This window comes from Tamandua tetradactyla, chromosome 4 (genome assembly GCF_023851605.1).
Source record: "Tamandua tetradactyla isolate mTamTet1 chromosome 4, mTamTet1.pri, whole genome shotgun sequence".
Classification (NCBI taxonomy): Eukaryota; Metazoa; Chordata; class Mammalia; order Pilosa; family Myrmecophagidae; genus Tamandua; species Tamandua tetradactyla.
In genome coordinates, this window is record NC_135330.1 from 186,674,139 (window position 1) to 186,697,185 (window position 23,047).

The 23,047-nt window shown below is 33.6% G+C and overlaps 2 protein-coding genes across 5 annotated transcripts in view; one reads left to right on the forward strand and one right to left on the reverse strand.

Annotated features, from left to right (window-relative positions):
- LOC143681628 (uncharacterized) overlaps positions 1-23,047 on the forward strand; it is a 102,245-nt gene that overhangs the window by 59,552 nt on the left and 19,646 nt on the right. The gene's annotated exons all lie outside the window — the stretch shown is intronic.
- Positions 1-23,047, reverse strand: part of XPO4 (exportin 4) — a 154,504-nt gene that overhangs the window by 56,584 nt on the left and 74,873 nt on the right. For all 4 annotated transcript variants that reach the window (XM_077158813.1, XM_077158811.1, XM_077158812.1 and 1 more), the window contains exons 4-6: positions 21,701-21,839; positions 11,514-11,630; positions 10,632-10,785 (exon numbers count right to left, since the gene is read on the reverse strand). In XM_077158813.1, coding sequence (XP_077014928.1) covers positions 10,632-10,785; positions 11,514-11,630; positions 21,701-21,839 — 410 coding nt within the window. The remainder of the gene's footprint in view (positions 1-10,631; positions 10,786-11,513; positions 11,631-21,700; positions 21,840-23,047) is intronic.

Consider the following 23,047-nt stretch of genomic DNA (forward strand, 5'->3'; position numbering starts at 1 on the left):
ATCTAAAATTACATTGGTGCTAAAACTTATTTTTTTGATATTTAAATCTAAAAGCAAAATATATATATATAATTACCAAATATTTTCAACTAGGAAAATAACAGAATTTATAATTACAATATATGCTTACAAAGGTATCACGATTTTATTTTTAAATCAGATGAGATATGAGATGCATAAATGGGTTCACATAACTATAACAAATGGTTGGTCTACATAACCATAAGTGGTCTGTCTCAAAGCAGATTACTGGTAATTTTTCTTTTTAATGCACTCCCAGTAGCTAGCAGATGCATCTTATTCCCTCAGGGTAAGAAAGGCAGCTGGTAACTGCAGGAGAAAGCAAAAATCCTCATGAACTCTATATCCATTCAAGCACAGAGAAAGAATGGAAGTGGCAGAAGCAAAGGAAGAAATATTTCTGATTTTGCTATTCGTGGAAATATGGAAAATCTCACTCGAAATGAATGAAGAATCTCCCACATTATAACCAACCTTGCCAATTATAAAATAGCAAGGGGTTCATCACTATTATTTAAGAAGTGGGGGGGTAAAACTTCAAAGGCTAATAATTATTACAAAAGGAAACTAAAGTTAAACCAAAATATTTGTGTAATTCTCTCCTCTATTTTTTAGATTACAAAAAACTGCTTAATTCATAAATACCTGTGGATGTCAAAAGGGAAAATGGAGAGAGAATAAGTTTAAAAGAAGGCCTTTCCCAAATAAGAAATGGAATTAATTGCAATTGCTCACCTAAATATCAAGTTCAAAATAATCCCCCCTTCTTTATTTCTTAAAGTGCTAGTGCTAGTTTTAACCTCTCCTAATCTTGGACTGTTTGCAACCAAACCGTCCCTACTACCCAATCTGCACAACCAAATTTCCTTAAAAAGCGGATGATCTGTATATTTTTAGATGTGAATTCATACATGTTGGCAACAGCACAAGAAAATGTAATATTTGACACCTGTGAGAAAATAAGATTCCCCATAATTACTTAAAGTTAACATATGTGAACTTTGCTTTCCAATTCCAAATTTGAAAAGGATTTTTATCTTTGGCATATTTGCCTTTTATTAAGAAAATTTACTTGTACTGTGTCATGCAAAGAAATAATATTTATTTTTCTTTGAAGAATTAATCTGCAACATTTAAAATTTAACAACCTTTTTATCAGTCAGCCTAGCATAACTAGGCTAACTGATACTAACCACTAACACTATTACTACCACTTTTTCATAATAAAATTGAATACATATTCTAGTTTTTACTATAAGAGACAACCATAATGACTATAATTAGTATCTCTCTGTCTCTACTAAAAGAACATCATACCAAAAGCATTTTAATAAAAAGTGAAACATACAATGAATGGCATAATAACAAAGGGAACAGATTTTCAAGAACAATGAGATTTAACAAGAAATACGTATGGATTAGTTACCAGATTGCACTGTGAAAGTGTTAAAGTTGTCTCTGAAAAGAAAATTATGGGGGGGGGGGGTCTTAGGTGGGAGGGAGGCTTACTATGCATTGCATAGATTTTGGTAATCCATGAAATAGTGTTATTATGCGTGCACATGTATGATTTTTTAATTTAAAAAACTAGTAAAAAGCATATCACAATGTGAGCAGATACATACATATCTAGAACTTTAAAAATAATGTAAAAAATTAAGGTAATTCAATTCTTATTTTGGTCACCAATTAATTGACTATTTCTGCCTGTATGTATGAAGGACCCCAAAATCCCATTTTTCCCCTAGATAATTCAAATTTAGAGTATTTTAAAAGCAAAGCAAAAATACTACCACCAAAATTCAGCAATCTAGCACTTCCATTGTTAAAGCAGTACTACTTTAAATGATTTAAAGTTTAAATAGAGCAAAAATTTCATTTAAAAAATAGCTTTGATCAATAGTTTCCTGGGTAAAAAAGCTCCAAAAAGTACTGTTCTACTGTTATTACTTTAATATTTTATAAATCTGGACATTACAATGCTTAGGCTTTTTTTTACCCAAATATGACAACAATAAAACAGCAGAAGTTCTGACACTGATGTGATTATTTATTAAACAAATCTTTTATTATACATACTATACACTAGTCAGAATTTGAGACATATGAGTGACAATAGACTGACACAAGTTAAACAGCTATCATTTAGAAAAATTCAAATCAGTGTATAATTCAAGGATTTTCCTGGGCTGTGGCTTTACACACTTTTCTAAAAAAATACTAAACACGTAAATTATATTTTATCTGAATAATTCGTTTGTGACAACCAGAAAAAACCTCAACCAGTAAAATAGTCATATATAGCTGTTTTCAGTCTCTTAATAATTCTTTGTCTTAAAAACTTGTCATTCACATCTAATCTTACTTCACCTTCCTCTGCTTTCACCCAACTCAAGAATCAGGAGTTACAGTACAACTATTTTTCTTTCATTGTACCAAACACGAGCCTACTTCCTCTTTGCAAGGGTTCTATTGTTCAAATTCTGAAATGATAAAACCCAACAAAGTCTTGTAAACTGAACACTAATATAATCCCCTGGAAAATCAGCTGCAGCTAGACAGAAATCCAATTATACTACAGAACAGTAAAGAACTACACCCTATTCCCTAGGCCACTCTCCCACAATGAGCCTTTCTAGCTCTAAAATTCTACACCTAGTAAGTGTCTCACTTCTGAGAAATCAAAGGCATATAAATGTAACACCTGCACTATTCTTTAAGTACATGACCAGAGACACACACTAGGCTGAGAGCCAGAAGGACAGTTTCAATGTACCCTGCTACCGACTGTCACTCAATAAATCCTACCAAGACTTCTGTCCCAACTTCTCAAATAACAAATATTAGTATCACCAAGCTTATATACCTTAACATGAAGGGGAAAAGTAATTTTTTAAAATATGCAAGCCCGTATATATGTAAATAAGCTCTTGTTAATTACAAATACCTTGAATTTTTAAGGTATCATCTTGCAATGGTAACTAACAGTAGGAAAAAAATTAAATGGGTCATACAATAGCTACAAAATATACAGGAGCAAAATTTCCACTGACTATTCCTATAAGCACTTTACAATAAAGGAAGCTCTTGTAGCAACAATGGAAACTTTTAAAAAGTAGTAAATTTCTCTACCTTCCCATATTCTTTTTATCCCACCTCATAAAGTAAAACAAAGTTTCAGGAGTGATGGGAAGTTTTTCTTCTTAAATTTTTAATCCCTCTCACTATTAATTTTTCTAACAACAAAAACTGCTATTCCTCTTTCTGGCACAGCACATTACCAAGGGGCCTAATCTCACAGAAAACAACTAATCCAAGTAATCACAAATCCTTGGTAAAAGATGAGAACTAGCCTCACCTGCATGTTTTCCCAAGCCTGTCCCCCAAATAGTAAAGTTAACTTAATTGGAAATCTTACCTTCGGTGAAAGCTTCTTGCATCTCATTACTACTTTTTGATCCACTTAGCTTTTCTCAAAAGATTAAGTTTAAAAAAATTGACCCAAACCAAATCAGATCTACAAAAACAGCATACCAATAAAAAGAAATACAACCGAACTAAAAAAAGAAATATTACTGAATCCAACATACCACAAGTACCTGCCAAACATTCTTATTATTACAAAACGATATTGCCATTTATGATTAGCATTGCCAAAACTCTTAAGCATTTATGGACACCAGGTGAATTAAGAGCTGAACAATATTAGCAGCATAGAAAATTCAAAAACTCAGATAAGAAAATATTCTGAATGACCTTCCTTCAAAAATCAAATAATGAATATTTGCTATGCACCTATTACTACAAGCTAGACACTGTGCTAGGTGTCAACAATACAGTGAGCAAACGTATGGCTCATACATTTGTGGAGGAACTTACAAACAAATGGGTTAAATTAACTAACTACACTAACAGATGAGTAATTTACAAACGAGAAGTGAGCCTAATGGGAAGAAACCATTTATACCATGCATATGGAAACCAAAACAAAAGAAATCTGACCTGATTTGGGATACACAGCTGAAACGCAATTAGGAGTTGACTAATAAAGAAAGGGAGAAAGTATCCAGACAGAGAATAACACGAGCAAAAATCCTGGGAAGAAGGAAACCTCGACTGCAAATGCATCTGTAAGAGAAAGAGAATGGAATGAAGAGTTTTAAGAGGGAAGCAGAAATCAGACCATCCAAGAGCCTATAGCCCAACCATGTTAAACATTTTTGTCTTTAGCCTGAAAATAATGATAACCCAATGAAGTTTTAAACAAGAAAGCATCCTTAACAGACTTCTACTCTAATAATTGACTGGCTACAGTATGGAAAATGAACCAGAAAGGAACAAAATGGAAATACAGAAGAAGATGGTCGTACTGGAGAACTGGATACAAAAGAGATTTAAAAGATATAATTATCAAGACTTAATGAAGGAGGGCAGGCAATGGTGGCTCGGTGGCAGAGTTCTTGCCTGCCATGCCAGAGACTTGGGTTTGATTCCTGGTACCTGCCCATGCAGAAAAACTTAATGAAGGAACAGATACAGAGGTTGAAGGAGAGTACACCTAGGTTTCGGAGGAGTGATGAAAACAAAGACAGGGAGCCAATTTGGAAAGAAGAGTTCTGAGTTCCACTTTGGATATGTTTTAAATTTAAGATGTGTAGGGATCTGTATATATTGGTCTGGAATTCAAAGGAAAGGAATGATTGAAGAGGTGGCCATGGCAAAACTGCCTAGAAGAGAATACCAAAGAATCTAAGATACACCTTGAGAAATTATATGATTTTGTACTCTGGAAGTGGAGGATTAATTTTTTTTAAATGTGGAGAAAGGACAGCCAAAGTAGTAAAAGAATGATCTTTTCCCTTACTTACCAAATAAAAGTGCTGACATATAAGTCAAGGGAAAAGAGTGTTTCGGGGGAAAGGAGCTGAAGGGGAATGTTAAACCAAAGGACTATTTTTTCAATGGACAAGATTTAAGCTGAGTGAAAGCTGATGGGAAAGAGCAATTTCAGAGAGAGTAGAACACACGAGAAGGGATCACTGAGAGTGTTAGATTACTGAGAAAGTTTGAGGGATAGGATCCAAAGCACAGGTAGAGAGACTAGCCTGAGCAAACAGATTGATACTTCCTCTTCCAGTGTAACGGAAGCAAAAAGAGGATTCTTACAGAAGCCAATAATATGTTTAGTAGAATAGAGTGAATTTCCAGCTGAATGTTCAATTATTTTGAGGAGAATCAGATATCAGTTAAGACAAGCTGGTGGGAAAAATGGCCTCAAGAAGAGGTTTAAAGACATAAGGGAGTGAGTTTGGAAAGGACACACACAACCATCTAGGAAAAGGGTATGAGGACTATGTTAGAGTAGGGTCAGAACATTATGGGAATGGTAGAATTACAAAGGATCATGAGACGAGGACACTGTCTTTGGGCAGTAGTGACGTAAAGCAGAATGAGCAGCAGGCTGAATTTCATGTTAATGTTTTTCCAGGAGAATGTGTACAGAGTACAAAGGCCAGGGGAGTTATCTCACTGGATTAGGGGTGATTATTCTTCTTCTTGAAAATTTTTATTGTGGTAACATATATATAACGTAACATTTCTCAGCTTCAGCCACTTTTAAGTAGGGAGTGATTTTAACATGTATCAAGTCCCAGGAGCTGGGGATTTTGTACCATCCCCAGAAATCACACTTTACACATATAGAATCTACAAGTAATAAACCTTAGAAAAAATAATAGCTTGCTGATGACATGATCATGTATATAGAAGAATCTTTAAAATCCACTTTAAAAACTATTAGAACTAAGAAACAAATTCAGAAAGGATACAGGATACAAGAGCAACACACAAAAATAACTTGTATTCTATATCCTAGCAATCAACAATCTTAAAATGCACTTTAAAAACATTTCATTGAAAATAACATCAAAAAGAATAAAATACTTAGGAATACATTTGGCCAAAGAAGTGTATAACTAAGCAATTCAGAGTTAAAAAGTGGAAGCAACATTCCTTACTGGGGGGGGAGGGGTTCCTAATATTTAATCCATTTCTCCTTGCTCTTGTACTGATTTAAAGTATCCAAGGCAATAAGAGAAAAATCTGTGCATTTGGTAAGAGAAAATCAGATCGAATATCACTGCTCAGGCAGCAGCAAACAAGTTCTATGGCCTCTGCCTTCTCTCCTCCCCAACCATTTGCAATTTAACATCAGAAAAACAGTTCATCGACTTCTCTTATGCGCCCGAAGGCCCTACCATCTATAGGGGAGGGAAGAAGCCAGAAGAGATAAAAGAATTACCAAATTCAACACCTTACCCCATGTTATATATGTAAATTCAGCATAACCAACCATGATCCAAGTCTAAGGGGACAGCTTTCAAAATACCCAAAATATCCCTTCCTCTCAAAAGACCCAGCTTACTTATTTCTTTGGATACTTTCCTTGTAAAGTAGAAATATCCCTGGAAGGAATAATACATGTTACGTCACGCAATGATTAATCACTTTGTAGGTCTACTTTCCTCTTAACTGGTACCATACTCAGTAAAAATGGAGAGGCAGATGGTGGCGGGGACACTAATCAAGAAAGAGATGCTGGAAGAAAAGACTTCCATTGAATTGTACACTTTAAATGAGTGAATTGCATGGTATGTAAATTATATCTTAATGAAGCTATTATAAAAAATAGCCTATTAAAGTATAACAAACAAGGTACCAGTGGCTGAGAGAGTTCAAATAGAGTCAAGAGGCTACTCTGGAGGTTACTCTTATACAAGCTTCATTGTATAATTAGTGTACAATTAGACTTGCTACCTACCCATCATAATGTGCCAAATTCCAACCAAAACCATTCCAATTCTAAAGAATACCGAGGGTAATATATAAAATTCTACAAAGGTTCCATGCACTAGGGTAACTTTTCAGAAACCTACAACCCCCTAAACCAGATAAGTCCTGAAATGCAGAGGGGCTAGCCTCTCCAGAACATCAGCTAGTTCCATGTCCCTACCTCATATTTATTGACAGTCCCTTCCAACATGTCAGAATGGGCATGGCCCAAATTCCCCTAAACAGTGGGAGAAAGACCAAAGGTGATGGTGGAGTTACACATAGAAGTTAACAATCAAGTATGATGCTGAATCATTATGTTGATATTCCTTTTAGTCTCCAGTATCTTAGAACAGCTAGAAGCAAAAACTTAAAATTGTGGAATTGCAACCCACACCAAACTCTGAATCTGTTCTACTAATTGTTGCTGTGCTTTGAAATTTACTGCTTTTTTTTGTATATATGCTATTTTTCACAAAAAAGAAAAAAAAAGTATATTGTAATGATACAAAATATTTATTTCTTCTAGCCTCCAATGTTTTGGAGCAGCTAAAAGGAAAAATCTGAGATGATGGTATGGTAGCCCATGACAAACTCTGGGGTCTGTTCTGTAACTACTTGTTAAAGAGTGTTTTGAAAACTTTTGCTTTTTTATTTCTTTGCTTTGTATATGTATGTTATATTATTTAATAAAAAAACCAAAAAAAAAAAAAGCCTATTATAATTGTAAGGAAAACTACTTTGATCCTAGGCACAGATAAGGGCTTCTATGCAGAAATTTTAACAGAACTTGGTTCTTTTATTTCTAAATCATTTAAAAGAGAATTTTTAAATAATGGGAACAGACTGTACATGGAACTAAAATACATCATTTATTCTTAAAAATGGAAACCTAAGTTGTTTCAATTAAAAATTAAGAAAAATGGGACAAGTCAAAAGTCACAGAAGTCAGCTAGCCAAGTCTGTAACAATTTGAGTATTAAAATAAATGACACAAATGGATTATAATCCATTCAGTTTACTAAGAATCCCTAAATCCTTACTGATATAAATGGAAAAATAAATAAATGAGAAAGTAGGGAAGACTCCTTATAGTAGAATGCCAACAAATACAAACACAGAAGGATGGTAAACCTAATGGGTTAAACTTTTAGGAGGAGCAGGATATTTATACAGTCTTCAAATATGATTCTACAAAATTTGGATATGGATTGTAAATTAGATAAAATTGTACCAAAGTTAAAAATTTTGTCATTTCAATAATTGCAATTATCAAAATTCTTGATCTTGGGAAAATACACAGTAAAGTTTTCAGGGGTTAATAGGTATGATGTCTGCAACTACTCTCAAATGGTTCAGGGGAAAAATATGTTTAAATAAATACATATATACATACACATACAAACACACATACATACATATAGATGGACAGATAGATGAGAGAGAGAATAATAAATAAGACAAAATGTGAACAACTGGTAAAGGGCATGGGGTGTTCTTTGAACTACTCTTGCAAATATTTCTGTACAGTTGAAATTATATCAAGATTAAAAATTACAAAAATATATGAATAGGTATTGGTAATCATAAATTTAACACAGCCCTGTTTAACATAATATTCTAAGTGATCAAAAATATATATTTTAGACAAAATACATTAATACATTTTATAAGGTCTACTTGCTTTTCATCTATCCTAAAAAGTAAACCATTAAAAAAAAAAAAAGGCCATCAACAACACATTTTAAACAAGTTAAATCTGACCATTAGACACTCTTCCAAGTAGAATTATAGAATTATTTTCCTACTGATGGAATGGTAGCTCCTCGGCTAATTATCAAAACTAGAAATTACGTCAAAAATAGATTCCTGAAACTAATTTCTCTAAAGTAGCACTGATATGTAACCTAGTTTAATCCCAATGCAATATTCTTAAAGCTAATCCACTTAAAGGAAGGAACACTTAACTGCAGCTCAGTTAGCCAACAAATGGCTACTCTACAAACATCCAAAGTATGATATTACGTGAGACTTCAAGAGTCAGCCATAAAGTGGGGTACCCGCAAGTCTGAAAGCAAGACCAAAACAAGGATTTATCTCTTTTGGCAATACTGTAGTAATACTTATCATTTTAAGATGACAGGTTTTCCAAAGCTTTATCAAAATACTCCATAAAACATTTCATGTATGTTGTATATCTTTAAACAAACTTTGTTTCCAAACTCAGAGAACTGTTTCCTCTAAGAAATATTCACTTTTCAGTCAACCACATTTCTCCCTAAACAGACACTTTAAAATTGGCTACAATATATGCAGTGCAACTTCTGTTGATTTTTCTCTACATATATAATTAATGTTTTGCTAGCTCCATATGGCCTGACACTTTTTAAATCTGTCTCAAAGTTTCTCAACATCTTTTTCTTACTAATAAAAACAGGAGCAAAAATAATATTGCAACACTTGAAGGGGAAATTTAAAAACAGCAAACCTAAGAAAATGTGGACCTCTTAACAACCAGTGAGAATTAATAGATTGAAGATGACTAGAGAACAGAAATAAAATAAGAAAGTGTAAGCTCCTTTCCCACAAAGCAGCAGTGCACCCTGACTGCCTGTAATAAGTCACTCCAGGGTTTGAAGATCCACTTTTCTATGTACAACCTTTATTCTTCATTTTCTACCATGTGAATATATTAGCTTGAAAATCAAGGGAAAAAGAATATTATACCACACACACACTTCAACCTCTTAAATCCCATAATTTTACCAGCCACAAATAATTTGCTAATCTATGTATGTGAATGTAATGACTCTTGGAGATGAAGGAATACAGATGACTATCGTCCTAAATCTCTAATATGGCTGAATATCTATCTATCTCCTGTTTGCATATCATCTTCCTTTTTCTCGCCACTTCCCCCAGCCCCATCCTAAAAGAACTCATTAAAGACATCTGGAACAGGTTAAATTAAATTTTGTACACTACACAGACCAAGAAAGAAATGTGTAACACAGATAGCTATATGTGTGTTCTTTATCAAAGGCAATTATTAAGAGTCTAATAAACAGTAGCTAGTCTTAAGTGTTTTACATGTTCATTTAACTCACACAACACTCCATACCCCCAATTTTACTCTTGGAAAAGTTAGGACTGAGGTTAAGCAATTCACCTAAGGTCAGCTCAGACTTTAAGCAGAAATATGTCTCTATATAATAAAATCATTTGAACTTTTGTACTACTACTAAGTACTTGCCAAAAAATAAAATTTTCACCTTTTTTTATACTGGAAAAGATTTTGGATGAATAAACATATTACTATCTCATTATCTATACTTCAAGAATATTTCCATCTATAAAGATCAAATTTTCACGAGAGCATGCCACACTAGCCTTAAGAAAAGTCAATCAAGCAAAACCAAGTCAATCAAGCAAACCCAAGCTAAGAGGGGGGGAAATCATTCAGCTTCCTGGTAAAAATGTCTTTCGTGCCTTTCTCCTTCTTCTTCCAAAGGAATAACGCTGTTCTTTAGCTAACAATAGCCTGTTATCCTTCTATTTAATCCTATTCTACAAAGTAGTACATGAAATTTTAAATCTTCTACACAGCCCACTGAACTGTGATATTATAAAATATGAAAAATTAAATTTCACTTGTAATAAGCCACTCATTTTCTTTCAATGATATATTTTACAAACTGCAGAGATAAATTATTTTTAGCAGTAATTAAGTCATCTGTGAGAACTGCCACAAAAACACTATTCAGTTGTTAAAAGGATATAATTGGGAGGAAGAAAGTTCCAACTCAAGACTTGATTAGCTAGTGCAAGGTAACGCTGAAATACCGAAGACATTTGAGCATTTAGGTTTTCCCGCCTGCTGAACTCCTGCAGAACTTCGACAGTTAGCATGAAGATTTGACGAAGGTCTTCTTCCTATAGCAAATAAGTCACAAATATTTTAGTACAAAAAACTTCTTCAAAACATATTTCCTTTTAGCACCATAAAACAAAACAGACAAAAACCTTAAAATTTCCAATGGAAAAAACTATTTCCTTAAGACTGTTTTCCATTTTCAACAGTTCGCATAATTTACATGTTAGTGTATTTTCAAGTGATGTCGATCAGAACACGTTTACCATAACTTAAATGCTGCTCCTATAGAGAAGCACATCTCTGACAACTACCACAAAGCTGGAGGAGTCAGTTGCTATATTTCAGAGCCCCAGGATTTAAACCAATGCCTTCACATAACTTTACTCCCGAGCCAAACAATACATGGGAGACAAAGAGCCCACACCATCTGCAAAATAGCATTTTAAATACATGGCTCTCTCTGGCATTCTGCCAAGCCTATTTTTAAATCCAGCAGAGTCCCACCAATTGAAATAGTTATATTTAAAATCAATAGGAAATAAACTAAGGGTCTTTACAGTGGTATTTCCTTTTTGTTTTGACTAAAGACTAGGATTAAACAAGTAATTTAAAATTGTCAAGTATGTTCCCCAAATCTATCACTCTACCATATATCCTATGAAGTCACAAAACAAATTCTCAAGTATAGACTCTCATTCAACTACATAGTTTTTACCCCACTGGAAGCAGACTGAGTAAAAAGTAAATAATTTCATAACTAAAACACAAAAACAAAAAATGCCAATACCTGAAAAATTCTTTTACAGTTACCATGGAATTCCATACTCAGTCCAATGTTGCTAGTTTTACTTGAACTTGAAAATTCACTCAATAATGCAGTTAGGATAGAACAGGCCAGAGTTTGCTGCAATCATTTGATAAGAAATAATTGTGAGGCATTGTTCTTACAATGCTTGTTTCAATACAATATAAGTGCACAAACACCACTTTCATTCTCTCTTTAAATCTTTCATTATATCTTTAGATTTATTAAATACCAGTCAGAAAATCTGATGTGACAAAATAAAGATTCGCTCTCCTTTTAAAATTGTCTGGTAAATTTTAATAGTACTTCCTCAACCTCACAGTTAAAAGAAATTCATCTAAGACTTGAACTCAGAACATACTCCTCCAACTTAATTGTGCAGGTCAAAGGCTATTTTAAAATAATGAGTGCTGAATGGATTATTTCACTTAATTCACATGAAAATCCAAATCCCCATTTTAAATTTGAAAAAATGGCAACTCAGAGAAGGGTAATTCAACGGTAGAATTCCAGCCTGCCGTGCGGGAGACCAGGATTCGATTCCTGGCCCACGCACTTCCCTAAAAACAAACAAACTAGTAAAGAAAGAAAAAACCAACAAAAATTCCACAAATGGTGCTGCAATAATGAGATACTCACATGGAAAAAGAATGAATTGTGACCCCTGCCATACAGATACAAAAAGACAAAACAAAAAAAACAGCAACCCAGAAAGATTAGGTACTTTGCCTAAAATCAGCTGACATTTGAATCCAGGTCCATTTGACTCTGTTCTGATGTATGCAAACAAATTTCCATTTGATGAAAAGTAAGGCAGATTTTACAGTCTCGTCTCCAAAAGGAAGTTGCACCCAGTAGATTTTCAGATCAAAAATCATTTTCTTTTTGAATGCTGTATTCAACAGGTTCCTAATTTCAATTCACTGATTTTATTCATAGACTATTTAGAATCAAGGTGCCAAGGATGGAGAGGATACAAATTATTTTGGCATGATTCCAGGGGTTAAACAGAAATATGCACACTACCTCTGAACAACCGAAAGATTAAAGTCAAGATGATACTATTTATGCAAGCTTACACAACAGCTGAACACAGTCATATCCACCCACCAACTGCAGCATCTTTGTTCAGTAATGCTTCTGATGTCAATACCTTGACCTTACAGATGCTTGTCTTGGCAAATCTTAGCAAATATACAAAAAAATTAAATTCCTAAAGATTAGCATCAGTTGATAGTTGTTGAGGCTGAGTGGTGGTTACATGGGTGACTACTGTACTATTTTTGCATATGTTTGAAATTTTTCTTTAAAAACTGTAAAAAAAAATTAAATTCCTACTTGTCTCTTATTAATCACAACTAAAATACGCATGACATTGCACTACCACATACATTAGAGCAGTTTCTCACACTCTTTGACCCCAAGAAGCCCAAACAAGGAAGAAGAGTAAATGCAAATTCCCCGGGAAATCTGGAGTGGATAGCCCAAAACTGTACAAAGATAAAAAATATTCTGAAATAACTTGTTTAACTTAAGGAAAAAATGAAAAACACTTTTACAATTTTATTTCAAAATGTAACTTGTTCTAATGTAAAAATGCTCCTACTCCCCAAACCATCAAGAAAGGTTAACTGTGACTTTGCATCGTCCCAAACACACAGAGAATAAGAAATCTGGTCTGAAAAACCAGACACTAAAACTTTTTATGTAGAAAGCAGTTTACCACTAAAGGCTTTTATATGGAAAACAGTTTACTATGTACTCAGTACATTTCAGAGTTAAGAGGGATTTTACAAACTCATCGAATACAATCTTTCATATTTCTGGTTAACAAAACTGTAGCTTAAAAATAGCTTTCTTCCAAGATCAAAGGTGATAGTGGAGTTACACAGAGAAGGGTTTAACAAATGAATATGATTGTTGAATCATTAAATTGATATTTCTTTTAGCCTCCAGTATCTTAGAGCAGCTAGAAGTAAAAACCTAAAATTGTGGAATTGTAACCCATACCAAACCCTGAAATCTGTTCTACAAGTAATTGTTGTGCTGTGCTTTAAAATTTATTACTTTTTTGAATATGTTATTTTTACCAAAAAAGAAAAAAAAAGTCGATTGTGAGGATAAAAAAAATTATTCCTTCTAGCCTCCTATACCTTGGAGCAGCAAGAAGGAAAAATCTGAGATGATGGTATGGTAGCCCATGACAAACTCTGGGATATGTACTGTGACTGCCTGTTGAAGAGTGCTTTGAAAACTATTGCTTTTTCCTTTCTTTGCTTTCTATATATGTTATATTATACAATAAAAAAAAGTAAAAAATAAAAAATAGCTTTCTTCTAAAACAGTGATTAATATAAAAATTTCAGCAATCAAAACTTAAGAAGTATATTTTAAATTACATAGTGACCAACTATGAAAAGTTTAAAATGTAAACTAGGCTTTGGTAGGGAAGGTAGGTATTAAATCCAAATTAATGAAATTCAAAAGAAAAAATTAATTCACAAGGACTGAACAAGATACTTTCTAAGATTGTGCCCAGTTTCAAAATCCTACGATTCTTAAAACAAGTTTTTCTATTCCATAATATTTATAAATCTTTGAGTCTGTTATCATTTTTACAAATAAATTATCTATAATAATTTTCCGCAAGTAATTTACAACTTGCCACAAACCGATTTTTAGTGCCAAACTACATTCATTACAAAATGGTTTATTTTTCATTATGACAATACTCAAAATTTCATTAATACCACTCTAATTAATGATTAAAACAACATGTACTCACAGCAAATCTTTAATTTATATGAACTAAACATTTCCTAAAGTTACATGCATGTGCTTACATGTATGAAAAAATAACTGAAGGAAAGGAACTGAGCGATGAAAAGGTGAGAGACATTGTGAGGTTCTTACTGCTCAGGAAAAGGAGTCATTGGTGAGAAATAAAAGGAAGAATTTTTAAAAGTCTCCTTTAACTACAAATTTATCAGATAAACAAGGAGCTCTTGGTACAATATAATTTATGAAAATGGTTGCTTTTAAGTTGTAGCAATAAAGACATCTCGTCAAAACAGCAAACTGTGAACTAAATGAATCAAAATTCACCCATAAAAGAAATTACATTCTTAATAGAAGAGAATTAAGAACAGTAAAATGCATAATATTATAGACTTAGTTCCTGTAATATAAGATCTTTTGGTTTTTTTCCCACAGAAATAACACATCTCTGCCTTAGAATAACTAGAAAATATAGAAAAGCACAAAGAAAAAACTGTTTATAATCCCACCATCCAGGAATCAATATTGTAATATCTTTATATTTTCCAAATTTTTTAATGTAAAGCTATATAGTATTATTATATCATTGCTATCAAACCATATATATGGTTTTATATTCTATTTTTTCCACTTTATATCTGGGAAATGAAAAGAGAAATTTTTAAAAATGGGGGCGGGCCACAGTGGCTCTGTGGCAGAGCTCCTGTCTGCCATGCCAAAAAAAAAGGGGGGGGGGCAGTCTCCTTTTCAAATTTACCACTTACAGCCTTAAGAAATACATAAAAATAAATTATGTAACATGTACAGGTATTACTTAAAATCAGATATCGTGGTTTAAACCCTACCTAAAATGACCAGCTTTCAAATAATTAAAATTCAGTAAGATATTTTCATCATTATAAGACAGCAAATAGTTTCACTTCTCCTTGGATCTAAAACCCTGTAAGGATATGAAATTAGCAACATGAACGTTAACTATACCATACTGGTATGCTTCAAAGGTTCCAAATTAATAGAAATTCCTGGAGAATGGTGTTCTTTAACAGCACTGACTATACACTGAGACAGCAATTAAGATACTCCTGTACATATCAACAAAATATTCCTATTTCTAAAGTAATTAAATATATCACAAAGTATCTACGACATTTCCAAATATGTTTACTTATTTTCAGTATTTATCCATTAAATCCCTTTAAAATGACATTCTCTCAGGGTAGATACATCATATTGTAATGGAGAAAGCTAGGAAAGCAAACTAAAAGTGAAATCCTCTAAGGATAAAGATGACAGCTCCTTTCTAGGACAGAGAAAAAGAAAGGAAGGGGGAAAAAAAACAAGCATGAAATCCGTCTACAAAAGATTGTCTTTTTTTATTCATGTTGGAGTTTCCCATTTGCTTACTTCACACTTTGAGGTCTGAATGGTCCTCTAAGTGTGTATCTCTTAACTACCCTTCTACTGAATAGACCTTAAAGTGCTCCCTCTCTGCTCTTAGTCATGGTCAAGACTAGATATTATATGTTTTAGAGACAGTGGCTCTGATACTTAAGAGGTCAGAGAAAAATGCTGTGGTAAATAACTTAAGAGTGGTGAATTTCGATGAAATCAGATCAAAGCTGATTAGCTAAATGATTAGTAAGCAAGCAATAGTAAGACAGTCATACCAAAGTTAACAGAGCTGACTAGTACAAATAACATTACTACAAATCTTAAAGACTTATAAGAGGTTAACATAGCAACTCCCCATTTATCCAAAATCAGAAAGAATTAAGTTAATACCTGTTAATTTTCCAAATACAGCAAGCAAAAATTTTAAACGAAACTTCACATAAATTTTTCTAAAGGGATTATTTCTGAGGCAATTACTATATGATAGTTATTTTAATAAAGTGACTACCTGGAAGCTACTAAAACTTTATAAAGAGCTTTATACTCTTCGACAAAGGGGTGCCAGACCCCAATAATTTTTTATTTATGTCTGCTTCATAGCTTTTCTTAATCACCTTTCATTGGAATCTACTATTCATGGTTGGAATCTACTATTTCATTGGAATCTACTATTCTACCTGCGATAGTTAAATTAACAGGTAGTCCTAAATTGATCATTTTCATTTGTAGCAAGTTAGAAACCAAATCACAACATTTATTAAAACTGTATATTAAATAAATAAAACAAAAACATACTGCAGCTGCTGCTAGGGGAGTGAAATACATGCATTTTACTGCTTAGATCAAGGAGTCAGAAAAATATAGGTTTTAATAATCCAATCTTTACCACTTCAACTAACTGTGGGCAAATCTCTTTACTTTGGCCTCCTTTTTCTCATATGTGAATTGGGCTTACTCCTCTCTGGCCTGCTTAATTTACATGATTGTTCTAAAGCTCAAATTAGGTAAATATAGCAGGTTGTGGTAAGATAAGGTAAAGTAGCAATCTTTACCATTATAATAAAAGATGACCAGCACCAACTATTCTGGCCAAGAGTCTTTTTCGGTCCTAGTTCTTGATTATTATCTATATTCCACCAAACTGAAATTATCAAATAAATTATCTCTTAAAACAGAGCCATAATCAAAGCATCACCAAAACAATACAGTAGATGCTCAGTAAATGTCTCTTGTATTAACAAATCACTGTTTACTTCTATGATCAACACTGTGTTAACACAACAGAAGTGGAAAAGAAATACACGTTTTCCCTATATTTTAGCTGTTTATAAAGTCTAAGAGAAAATTTAAATAGGCAAAACAACTAGAAGACAATGCAATGAGGTTTTAGGACTATAAAGAGTTTAACATGTCTTCTTTCATTGAGGTAATGAAAATTCACAAATTAATTCATGGCTAATGAATTAAGTAGCTTATCTTCACATTGAAAGTTCAACAGCAGCATTCTCATGTCTAGTAAAAGCTATTAATTTCAAGCTAGTGAAAAAACACCCTTCAGATACAGCTTGCCTAACTCACCAGCTCACTGTCATAGCACAAGATACTCAAACACTAACTCCAGCTGACAAAATAAAATACCCTTGTTCAGAGAGAGGATTGTCTCTTATAATAGCCTGGCTCTTATATTACCGAGAATAAACTTTATGAAAGGTTGCCATACATAAAGCAGACTTTCAGCTGCTCTTCTAAGCAAACATCAATGAGACTTGTGATAAGAGAGATTAAATTAGCTAACACATCCAGGGGCAGTGCTGCGGCAGACAAGTGAATTTCTCACCCACTTCTCTCTAGCATAGCAAAGAGGAAGAAAGGAGGCTTAAATGCTGAATTAAACAGACTTAAAAGTGATTTAACATATGCCTACAGCTTTCAAAGGAAATAAGCAAACGCAAACTAAGCATTTAGCTTAAATTTTGGCTTAAAATAAAGGAAAAGTTTTCCTTTACTTTTCAAACAAGTATTGAGAGGGTAACAATGGTGCAAACTGAGATGAAGTGGGTCTTTCATAAGCGTGGAAGAAAAAGAGACTGTCCAAGAAGAGGGGTGTGAAATAAAATATTTAATAGCTATATAAGCATAAATATGTTAAGAATAATACATCATATTAGATGGAAAATTGCATTATGGTTAAAAATATAATTTCCTTAGGAAAATATTTTATGAAGTAGATATGATTTTTCCATTAAACTATCTCTAGAGACTTCTTAAAGCAATTTAAAAGGTAGCTAATGTTGGTTACTATTTTTTAAAATACATAAACAATCAGTTTTCACTCATGGATAATAGCATAAATACCTTCTTCTGATTTTCAAATCTTAAAATATTATTCAATAAGGGTGAGGAGACCACTAGGAAGATAAGACAAACACTTACTGAATGCTTATTATATGCACTTAATATGTCCTTTCATCCTTAGAGCAGCCCTGAAATGGATATCATCACACATTGTACAAATTAGTCAATTAAAGAGAAGTTAAATAATTTGTTCAAGGTAGTTAGAAAAGTAAATGGCTGGGCACAGATAACTAGTGTTCTGTTATGCCATACTGCCCCAAACCTACATAAACATGCATATCAAAATCACAAACAGACCATCAAAAATCAATACTCTTGGAAAGAAAGAGGGGAAAGTCAGACTAACAGTTTCCAGCCAAGGCAGGGTGATGAAGTATCATTCTAGAAGATGCGTGAGGGAAAACTTACTTATTTAACAATAGTTCATGAGGTCAATCCTTTCATCTAAAGAAAACCATAGCTAATTACCTCTTCTTTTAGAGATTTTTCTCTTAAAATCATCTTTACAGAATAAGTTTCTAGTTAACATTACATTGGTGTTCTGATCACTCTATCATTCTACTTTCTTACCGAAGTTTAAACCTCTCTTCCACTGTTATTCATGTCTCTGAGACTAAGAAAATCTTAAGTAAATTCTTGAATCACTCCCACAAATTCTTAACAGTCTGAGAAGAAGATAAAGAAAGAGGAAGATTTATTAAAAAAATGTTTTACTGTTCTGTAGCCTCATTTTTTTTTTAGACCTGCCAAGTGAGCTAGTTTCAAGCTGCTGGACAAGAATAAATATGGTTGACCACACAGTATGAATTTAACTTGCCATACAAATGTATAGAATACTTCATGGTTTAAAATTTTCAGTGTGGTCATCAAAATAAATTCGCCCTAAAAATAAATAAATGTATCCTACAATCTTGAAATTAAATTCTACTTCCCACTGTTGATGTCCTACTACTACTACTATAGAAGTTCTTAGACCTGCTATTAGAAATTCAACTTTAAAAAAAGTTTCTGATTAGGAAAATTCCATGAAGATATTAAATTTATCCACTATTCTCAAAAGTATATGCAGTGTGTTCGATTCCCAGTGCCTGCCCATGCAAAAAAAAAAAACAAACAAAAAAAACATATGCAGTGTGAATAGAACAAAATCTTCTCCGACCAAACAGCTACATCTGTTCCAGTCATTCTCAGAGCATCAGTTATGTCAGCGGCTCAAAAAAATACAATCGCCAGTTTGCAGTGGGACTACTTTTTGTCCTGGGTCAAATTACACAAAAGGAAAGGAACAAGAGAACCCAATTCCTGTGTATGTGTTCATTCCTCATAGAGGAAAGAGAACTCTTGATCCTTTCACTGCAACATCCTGGTGCCAATTAGCTGTGGAGGCTGAAGAACAGGCTATAGAAACTCTACCTTAATACCAAAATCCCAGTTGGAATGAACACCAAACTAATAAGGGAAAAGCATTAGTCATAAGCATACTGATTCCAAAGCTACTGGTAAAGTTCCTAAAGTTTAAAGTCTGGTCAATCATAATAAGCTGAACTCCTTTAATTCAGATTATCAAAATGAAACAAGATGTCCTTAAGCAAAACCTAAAATATAGGGAAAAATCTGAATCAGAGAAGTAGAAACCAGGGTAATATTTCCAAGCAGCAGCCTTATTTCCAAATATTTTTCTTGCTGGTTTTGGCTAGTTATTCAGACCATTTTTTTTTCCCCCTTGACCATCAGTGAGTGCCACCAGTAAGGTCTGTGCATAGTAGCCATCAGTTAGGAAACAAATGCTAATAAAAATCCACACAAACAGGGTTATTGCTAAACAATTAGTGAAGACTGCAGCATCAGCACCTCAAGGGCAAATGCTTCATCAGAAATGGAGACCTGTAAAGACTAACATAAGTAAAAAGGAGCTTCCCAATAATTTTCGCCTTGAAAATTTTAAAAAGAATTTTAAAGGGATCATTTTCAAGGGATCTCCTTGCTAGTCAAAATAAAGCCACAGTGGCTCAGAAAACATGATTCAAACTTGCATTAACTATGCACTAACAAATTTCATAATATTAAGATTAAGCAAAACAGGCATAAATTTAGACCTTTAAATTATCAAAGTCTCTACAACTACACTGTTTCATACAGTTGCCACTAGTTATGTGTGGCTATTTCCCTTTAAATTAACTTGAAAATGTTTAATTAACTAAGATTAAATAAAATTTTAAAAATTAAAAATTCAATTCCTTAATCATATTAACCATATCTCAAGTACTCAAAAGCCACATCTGACTAGTGGCTATGAACTAGAAAATGCAGATAGAACACTTCCATTAATGCAGACAATTCTACTGGACAGCACTGCTCTAGATGAAATTTGCCACAAAAATGGCATCAAACAATTTAATATCCACACAATTAAAAATTAAGATATAGATAGAAATGTTCTATATGCTTCACAGTTTCACCAGCATATGTAACTGTCACAACTTATCAACATACACATTTAAATAGATGTGGTAAATTGTATGGAAATTATTCCTCAATAAATGTGATAAGGGAAAATAGAAGAGACACATGACCACTGGTGAATTCCAAAGGAAAAACAAAAAATAGGATAGTATGTTCCAAAATACTAACAAGCATGCTCATATATTCATTTAGTTTGGCTCCCTGGGGTCTCAGGCAGAGCAGAGAAAAAGGCTGGAGCAATGAGGTAAGGGTACAGATGGCTACATACAGGAAGAGGCAAGGAGGACTAAGAGGCCCAAGGCACTGTGGAGAGCATGGGAGAAAGCACATGGCTCTCCCAATAGATATTTCTACACCCTAACCTCAAAGCATCAAATATATTACCAAAATTACATTCACTGCAGATGTTAAGAATTCATAGAGTTGTAACTTGTATAGTCTCACCTAGATGTCTTTCATATGATTAATACTGAGACTCAGAATTAGCCAGCCATTACCAATCCCAGTTCTAATGGTTTAAATATCATTCAGGTGATTAAAGTCAATAGTTCTAGCCAAGGATTACAGCTGAGCACTACACCAACTCAAGCTCCTCCCGCTTGACAAGTACAGCCACTTTCTGTGCATGACTTTCTCTGAAAGGCTGCAAGTGGAAAACAGTCATGCTGCCGAAAGCAATTCAGTCGAGAACAATCGTTTTCAAAAGTTTTCAGTCTGTAGTAGCATCTGGAAGCCATGGTGTACTTGATCTACTGGTATAAACAATACCTAATGGTTCTTATTATTTCAAGTATTTTATTTCATTCAAACATTTCTATAATCATCAGTAGTTGTCAAAAGTTTATTAAAAATGGGGGGGAAATGTTCAATAGAAGGAAATAGGTTAAGAATATATGCCATAATAACATAATTTACAACCATTAAATGATTCTTATGAACATTATGGCAACATGGGAAAACATTGAAAGAATCAAACAGAAAGGCAGAGAACATTATATTTATATTATGTACACATAAAAGAAAGAAGTAGAAGAAAACCAGCACAGATGAAAATTGTTTGATTAATGGGAGTGGTCACTTTTTATTTTATGTAGATATCCATTAACAGTCCTATAATGCTATCTGTGTAATGAAAAATAAAATTTTTAGAATTTATAAATACAAATAGTTTACGCACTTACCACAGTGGGATTGCCACTACTTATCAACTGGCTGACTTCATGAAAAATGCTTTTGCAGTCAATTGATTTATCTAATGATCCTCGTTTTACAATTACTGCTACTGCTAATAGAATCTGTTCCCGAACATACTTTTGGAGGCTGTAAAACATAAAAATTATTGTGAAAACATTTACCTAAATCTAATTGAAAAAAAAAAATACTCCCAAGTTTCCTACTATGCATGAAGCTACTTATACCACCACTCATATTTGAGGGTTGTATGGCCTACTGATTATGTATGGATTCCAAAGCCAGAACACCTGGGTTCAAACCCAGGCTCCATCATTTGTTGGCAGTATGATCTTGACAAGATAGTAAACACCCTGTGCCTCAGTCTTCTCAACCATAAAATGGGAATAATAATTGTAATGGGGTTGTTTTAAGAAATAAATTTTTCTAGAACAGTGCCTTTAAATATTAAGCATTACAGAAGTATTAGCAACTTTAGACAGTGTTCAATAGCTATTAAGTCAGTTCCTTGTTAAATATTTAGGGGTAAAACCACCAAGAGCCAGATTAAGATTCCACTGATCTGGGGATAAATTCTGATCTAATATCCATCTTCACCCAGTAGTAATCCTAAATCCCACTTCTCTCCATGTAAAACACAACATCTAGCTATATAAGATACGACGTGATGAAAACAAATTCCAACAAACGTTTTTCATTGCAAAAGCAATGATCCCAATTTGAGGTATTCTATAAAGCCCATTCAACTACATGGGCACAGAGACAACTGTGTTTTCACAAACTTTTCTTAACCCTGAACTTTATAATACCGCCTCTAGGTGGCAACATGGTGACAACAGCCAGGTATCCTTGGGCTAAAACCCAAACTCCTTAATATGGTTTAGAAGTAATGAGGCTCATTCCTGTTTTACTGAGACAGTCAGGAAAATACTCACAATTTACCTGCTCTCCTAATATAATCATCAATAGTACTCTCCTTCATTCTCAAAAGGGTCCCAGTTTGGTCATATACTATATGATCACTTCAAAGGTCCTTCGTGACCAGTTGCCTGTTTCCTCTCTGACCTCATCTCTTCCATATACGCTCAATGTGGATAATTTTCAGACTTCTTCCCATTCCTGGCACCATGTACTTGCACTTCTAGGTCTCTCAACTTCTATTCCCTCTGCCAGGATTCTGACGGTACTTTCTCCAGAAATCATTCCCTGAACACTCTTCTAGGATTAGCAGGGCACACCTAACATGGGCCTTCAGCTTCCTCACAGGAGATACATTCATCTCTTACTACGTGTGTAACTGTGACTTCCCAAACAGACTGCCCACACTAAGCTCACCA